General features: G+C 38.5%; 1 protein-coding gene across 1 annotated transcript; it reads right to left on the minus strand.

The window, feature by feature from the left end:
- Positions 1–1407: 1407 nt before the first annotated feature.
- Positions 1408–7485, minus strand: slc46a3 (solute carrier family 46 member 3). Its single transcript, XM_018692456.2, has 6 exons — positions 7359–7485; positions 6592–6805; positions 4855–5737; positions 4146–4229; positions 3770–3926; positions 1408–2625 (listed from the first exon to the last, which is right to left on the minus strand). The coding sequence occupies exons 2-6, from the start codon at positions 6781–6783 to the stop codon at positions 2529–2531; spliced, it is 1413 nt and encodes a 470-aa protein (XP_018547972.1). The 5' UTR covers positions 6784–6805; positions 7359–7485; the 3' UTR covers positions 1408–2528.
- Positions 7486–7654: the final 169 nt, after the last annotated feature.

Genomic DNA, 7654 nt, shown 5'->3' on the forward strand with positions numbered 1-7654 from the left:
TGGCTGCCTTATTCCATTCTCATGAAGGTTTCCAATCCTCCAAAGTCTCTTAAATCTCTCAACATGATTTAACAGATAGAATCCACGTGCAGACAAAACATCTCAGCAATAAACAACCCAATTTAAAGTTGAGATGATAACTATACCCTGTGATGCATCATGTGTAGGTCTAATCTCATTTTATGTGGCATGTTCAGTGCAGACTCACATGGGGGAATTGTACAGCACTGCCGCCATCCCATACATCTTTTGTGGTGGCAGGCATCGTTTACATGCTTCTCTGTTTCCACACTAACCCACTGGTCCAGTAACTAAGCAGCCATGCAATCTGATGGGATCCCCGCCAGTATTTCAGATGTCCATTCATCATCCATACGACACACATTGTTTGCATGCTTACACACTATCCTTGAATCTCACTTTTCTCACAGCAAGTCTCGAAAAATGGGTTCACATGCATGCATACACTCACATTCACAAAGCCTCTATGTAGAGGACAAAGACAGGAGGTGGGAACTTTGGAAAATTCAGTACAGGAAAATCAAATAAAACAACTCTGTGCTGAAGTGTTAAGAGCATGTATTAGTGGAAACAGAGGCAGACATTTATTCCAGATTGACTTTAATCAACATTAATTGGTCACCAATATAATTTCCAGGACCATTAGTTGCACTAGGCAATTTATATTCTGCTCAGAAATGACCCTTTTCTTGTACTGGGAACCACAACATTATCTGGAGACAATTCTTAACTGGTTATCAGACCATTGAATAAAACTGTAGCTGCACTGGCAACATAATAATGTTTGCTATGGTTGAATGTAGTCATCAATAGTCCCTTTGTAACCTATGAAAAACAGAGAATGTATCTCTATCTTCACTATCTACACTTCAGCATGTATAATGAAAAGGAATGTAGGGGAATATAGGGGATTAACACTTACAGGAAAACATTTGTGACTTTTAGGAATGTCATTATCTAAAAGACAACATAAAAGAAGAAAAACTAGAACTTAATACTCGTGATATACTATATAGTTTAAGTCTAGAATATTAGCTGATACAGGGGTAAGCATGCCAATGCGCTTGTTTGCCTGGACCAAGAGTGACACCTAGTGGTCAACAAACAAAGGATAACATCACTTTCAACAGTTCTGTTCCTTGCCTGCATGGAAAATAAATCAGTATATTAATTTTCCTGGATACAGACCAATTAAAACACACTAGTACTGACACCAAGGATGCAGATTTAAATAGGAGACAAACCCAACACCCATAAAAAAGATTCTTGCAAAGGATATATCCTTTAATATTTAATAAAGTTGTTGCTGTTTGCACACATCTCCATATGTGGACTTTGGTAGAGAGAGTGGGACAGTGTCAAGGAACTTGATGGATTCTCTTAGAAAACAATTTAATTATGTTTATTTTTTAATCATACTTACACAAAGACATACAGTAGGAACAAGATAACATAACAAACAAAAAACATCTAGCATTAGAGATTTATTAAAATATTTGCACTGTTGAGATTTAAAAAGTGATAGTGTGATACAACATTTGGAATTGAGTCACAAAGCAACATTGCAAGGATTTTATCATCTGTGTAGTTACTAAAAAATAAATCCACCTCCTCCCAAAAAAACAACAAAAGTTATGGAAGGATAAAATTCCCTCTTAGTGATCTACCCACAACTACAATCTAAAATTTCATTCCTGTTTTGACTTCATTGTTTTTGGCACAGTAAAGGGTAGATACACAAACATAACATATTTCTGTCCCATATAAGAAACCATTCAGCATTTCTCATTATATTTAATTCCAGCTTTCACCCTGGCTCAGAGTAGTTTGTTCCTTTTGAAAACCCTTTCCTCCCTCTTGCTTCACGTTCATATGTATGCAAAATGTTGTTTATTTTTACATCACTTCATGTGGATTTTAGATAATACAATGCATCAAAATTGTAGATTTGTTTTAAATACAAGCGTCAGCTGAGCTCTTTGTAAAGACATTAACATTGCACAAAAGAGGAAATACAAAGAGACAACAGGTATCGGAGATCTGAATCAGTTCATAAATGGATCGCAAAAATTTCTAAATCTGCAAATCAAATCACACTGTGAAACTTAAATCCTTTCAACTAGTACTGTCACAGTCAGGCCATTTTGAGGTATAAATAATATCTGAGAATGCTAATACACCACTCTTAGTGGAGAACCTGTTAGCTTTTATGTGCATCACTTAATACCCCTTCGCTGAAGATTCTTAGTACTCTATTATGTCATCCAACAGTGGTCTGCTTAAAAAAATCAGTTCAGAACCTGTTTGCCTACTCATCCCTGTTGTGTCTACATAATGTTCAAGTTCAATAGCCCAAACTACCACATCAAAACCTAAGAGATGAATCTGTAACCTGCATTGTTAATATATAGAACTGGAAACAAGAGTCACTGAGGTATTTTTGGAAAAGAAAATGACTGAAGAAAAAAAGAACAAAGTGCTGGTGAGGTTTTGGCAGTACGCACGGCTCAGCTAATGAGAGGACTGTTGTCATTCTGATCATCAACAGGATCCTCAGGCTTTTTGACCTCTTTGGGAACATCCACTCCTATCACACCAACCACCCTGGAAACACGGAAAAACTGGTTTCAGAGAGGCAGAAAAAACAAGGGAAACTTATCTGTTTCTACCAAAATAAACCAGGCCAACTGCTGAGACATTTTCAACACATGTGCTTTCATTTATCAATCATCTATCTATTACAAACAGTACAAGGTGCACCTCAGTTTTGTGGAATCATATCATGACTGATAATCCCCTTTAACAAACAAACAGCTTAAAGAAAATTCAGCAGCACTACTTTGTTAAGACAGTGTAAAAAAACACAAAAGTAAGAACACAGTGTACCATAGATAAGTATCCCGTCTATGGCCTTTCCTCCTTGTATGTATATATACATTTATATAGTACATTACATACATTAAAGATATATGACAAAGCATCTCTGTTGATGTACATTACATCTGAAGATGTAACATCTGAAGATGTAATGTACATGTCTGAGATTTATGTTACCATGGGAAGAATAAGACTCTTTGGTGAGGGAAGTTTGATGCAATACACAGGAATGAGGAACTGAGAGCTCTTGTTTTCTCAGTGCCTAAATCACAGACAGCATTTTTTTTCCTTGTTGAGCAAAACTGGCAGTGACTTGGCAAAAGAGGTGCTTGTGATGAAACTCAACCCACCGAGTACAGCCCTACACTTGAAGCATGACCAGAAAGCATTAACTGTTCATAAACTTCTTTTTTTTTTTTTTTTTTTTTTTTTAAGAATACTTGCTGAACACCTGGTCAATGTCATGTGGCAAAATCTGAAATAGTTTTGGAAAAAAAAGCTCTCACTTCTCATATTAGTTTGGTGTCTGCCTGTGCTGACAGAAAGCATCAACAGCAGTTTCAACTAAAACTTCTGTGTTTTGGAGCCTTCATAGATCAATACTGCAATCCTTTTATCAGGACACTATTATTTTGTGCATGTTGGAGGGTACTTAAATACACGAAGAAAGGTTTTGTAAATGGAGAACGGTTCCAGCTTGCAACATGGTGCAACATAACTTGGACAAAAACAATGAGGAAAATGTGATGATTGTGGCAGGCAGATACAGGAAATTAGTTTGTATGTGTGTTTTGACTATGTAAACTTTAATTATTGGCTGGTATTGTCCTTTAATTTTGTGTTATGTACATTGGCAACATGATGAACTTACCCGACGACAAACAAAGGGATGGCACAGAGACCTGCAGACAACAGGAAAACGAAGCCAGGGTACCATGCCACCGTAGCAGCATAGATACTGTTGAAGACTGCGCTTGATACGTTGTTAGTTAAACTCTCCAGAAAGGAAAGACAGGCAAACAGGGCTCCTGTGGGAAAACATATCCAGGAGAGAAGAAAAAGTAACTATAAGAAGCAATAGAGAGACTAACAACACTGGGCGATCAAGCAGTATAGTTTCAAGATACCACTTTGCTCTTAAGATTTCAAATGCATCACAAGGTTGCTGAGAGAGCAACGCTGGACTCTGAATCTACAAACACACTGACACGGTACGGTGGCTCATGGAAAGCCCTAAAACCACTCACCCTGCTCAGACTTTGAGATGATCTTTGACATCATGGAACGCAGAACAGGGAAAGGCATTATAGACAGAAGCATTGGCACCCTCACTGTGGTAAACACATAACATACAACACACGTTATATTATGCATCATGACACAGGGACAATGTAATGTAACAAAATCAAACTGTAAAATACAAACATCATAGTTAAAGTAAATTTGTTTAAGGTAATGTTGTGCAGAACATTAGCAAATTTGCACATTTTAGTCTTCTCATTTAGATACTGGCTACATGATAATTAAGATAAACAAAGCAGCAATGATGTAGTATAATTACATTGTCTTATCAGTTTACAATGCAATAATCTCAAAATACATTAGACTATATAACCCCAGTACCATTTCTACACCTTGTAAAAGTGGTAGGAAAGGCAGGCTCTGTCAATCAGTAACCTCTACTAATCCTGTGCATTATTTCTCAACACAATTGTCTGACATGCAGTAGAAGGTGGAGGTAATTTCTAATTTTCCGTTGTGCTCATCAAACTATTGAACATTACTGAGCTTCTCTGAAAATAGGGCAAGCATTAATTTAATTTATGCATATGTTTGACCTCTTAAAGGTAAACTGACAGACAAGGCTTTGGTGATTTTTCTTCCCTAAAAAGGAGATTCAGAGCTGTACATTAATATTACAAGCAACATAGTAGTTGCTGTGGACTTTTTTCTCACCTATAAACATCAGTAAAGTGGTCTTGGCAAATGCTGCCAGGACCATGCCTGCTGCTACAGACAGGATCCCCATCAGGACAATGAGCAGCTGTGGCACACCACAGTATGTGAACGCTGACACTCCTGCAAAACTGACCAGGAACACAGTGGTGGATAGCGCTGAGCCATAGCCAATCAAAATCTCTGTCCAGCAGAGTGGTTCATTGAGCTCATATAGTGTCATCAGGGTGATCCCTCCCACATAAGAGAAGGAGAAGCTGGTGAAGATGAGCATCAGGAGGACCAGAACAGTTCTGCACCTGGGGCTGACACCTATAAACATTCTGTAGACCCCGGTGGTCATCTGTTTCAGGGCTGAGCACCGAGGAGACTCATCTAAAATAACGGCATCAGCCGGAGGTTTCTTCACAGTCTCCTCTAAGATGAAAATTGCATAGAGTAATATAAAACACTGAAACAGGGCAGAGGTTAGGAAAGGCCAGTTAAAACCTGCAGCTCTCAGGAAGTAGCCGGTTGATATGGCAGCCACCCCAGTCAACAGGCCAATCATCATGTCCAGTCCAGCCATGCGCAGTGTCTTCTGACGATCATCCTCACACAGGTCTGCTATGTAGGCGAAACATCCCCCAAGGAATGTGCCCAAGCCACCAAACAGAGAACTGAGAAGCGAGGAGCCAATGAGCAAGTAAATGCTGAGCTCAAAGTAAGACACGGTCAGGAAGGCCAAGGTGTAGATCAACGTGCCAATCAACGGCATGATGATGGTGATCTTGCGTCCTCCGCGGTCACTGTAGGCCACAAGCATGAAAGTAACAACCAAAGAGGGGATTGTGGAGAAGAGCTCTGTGTAAAGGGAGAAGAGAGATGCTTGTCTTTGTACTTCCTGGAAACACAGAAAGAGAGAGAATAGTTAAGTTTAAAAATAGTGGATGGTGAAATCTTAGTCAAGCTAGTAAAATCAGATAGACACTGGACTATCTGGGTTCCACTGTAACAGCAGGTCTTGGGAAGTGGGAAAAAACAACCCTCATGTTGGCAACTATCCTACAAACAACACAAGCGCTTTGATTTGCAGATTTTGAAAACATGTCATGTGAGGCTTCTCATTCTGGGCCAAAAGGAACAAGGATTTTCTACAATTCAACAGGTGCAGAGGTGGCTATGTTAAAATCAGTCTGTTAGGTTCCACTTCTCCGTTTGGTTTCATAGTTATTCTATAAATACAGGGTGCAGATAAAATGCTACTAACATTTTCGCAAGAATATTTCCTCTAAATCTTTTTTTAGATTGCAGTATACCTTGGTTATGGCTTATTTTAGTGGTAGCAGTAGTAGTAAACTTTAGTCACAGGTCTCTCTTGAATAACACCTTACGAAGCAGTGGCTGAATCAATTGTTTTTACCTGAGCAGTGTTGTAAAAGGGTGTCTGTGGAGGTTATAAAAGCAAAGATTAAGCTGCGTCATGAAAGTAAAGGATGAACAGAGACTATGTGAAAGAACAGACTCCACCTGTGCACAAAGAATTATTGTCTGCTGCACTGCAGGCACTTTTACGTAACTCAGTAATATATTTCTTTTTATCAAGACAAATAAATCAAACCACAAAAATGATGGAGGCTTGCAGAAATAGTTCCCAACCAATACTGACAATATAAAAACCAGAACAAATTTCAGTGATGAAAAGTCTGGAAAAGTCCATTGATTCTTAGCATGTACATCCAGTGATTAATGCCTAACCTTATGATAGCTTGAATGGTTGCTGCTGTTGTTTGTCGCACATCTGGAGGTGTTGTCAAAGATGGGATAGGTGGTGTTTGTCAGCTCCTGCCAGAGCCTCCGATACACATACTGCTGCACCAGAGGATATATGAGAAAACTGGAGAAAGCAAACAGGGCCACCACAGGTTCCACAAGAAAAAGCCCCTTCATTTTGACAGGCTGCAAATATTCCCTGAAATAGAGAATAAGAGAATACATTTAAGGATTAACACCGGCACAAATGATAGGGTAAAAAGACATGTTAACTAATATGAGCTGGATGCAATGTATAAATAAGATATTGCCAGTTTTGTAGTACAGTATAAAATATGTAAATATTCTAGGATGCTGAAAAGCTCATTTAAGTTTTTTGCTATTGTTGCAACCAACCTTCAACACTTCAGCATTCGGGTACAGTGAGCAAGATAAACACATGACAGTACTCCTCTTAAAAATAGTACACAGCTAATTCAAGTCACAAGATACAATCTTCGTGGAAGTACAGATAATTTGTTTGGTTGTTTTTGCCTTTGAGAATCATCGATTATACATTGTGCACTGCATCATCGATCTAACATTATCTTACTATTTGAAACATAAAAGTGGAATGTAAGCTAATAACAATGTACACTTTGTTCCTGTGAATACAATTTGTTGCAGGACGAGCTGGGTCAGCTCAGTTATACAACTTAGCTTTTACCTAATTTTCTTATAATATGTTAAGAAACACGCAGTATAACGCCTACCTTTCAGACAGTCAACCAAGTCATGCCTTCGTTATTAAATTCACACCTGCTAAACACAAGCAAGATCGGACAGGGCTCATCTTTTATATGAAAGTGCTCGGTGTTGTTATGAAACACAGAAGTCCCGCCCCTCGATATTTACTATTGGGCAGCAGTCTGCAAAGCCGTTCGTTTATTGGATCAGAGGAACTGTCAGTCATGAGTAAAACTGGACGAGATCATTTTGTGATTCTCTGTAAACATTATCTTTATTGGATTTTGATTTGTAATATGTCTTAGCAACTTTCTTTGGATTT

This window comes from Lates calcarifer, linkage group LG20, assembly GCF_001640805.2.
Source record: "Lates calcarifer isolate ASB-BC8 linkage group LG20, TLL_Latcal_v3, whole genome shotgun sequence".
Classification (NCBI taxonomy): domain Eukaryota; kingdom Metazoa; phylum Chordata; class Actinopteri; family Centropomidae; genus Lates; species Lates calcarifer.

What these genes read in the sequence shown, in the direction of transcription:
- slc46a3 (XM_018692456.2), bottom strand. Translation starts at nt 6,783, where the DNA reads ATGAAGGGGCTTTTTCTTGTGGAACCTGTGGTGGCCCTGTTTGCTTTC. An exon ending in CACTTTACTGATGTTTATAG is followed by an intron (nt 4,230 to 4,854) that starts GTGAGAAAAAAG and finishes TGTTTACCACAG; the next exon opens with TGAGGGTGCCAATGCTTCTG. An exon ending in CATCTCAAAGTCTGAGCAGG is followed by an intron (nt 3,927 to 4,145) that starts GTGAGTGGTTTT and finishes GTTTTCCCACAG; the next exon opens with GAGCCCTGTTTGCCTGTCTT.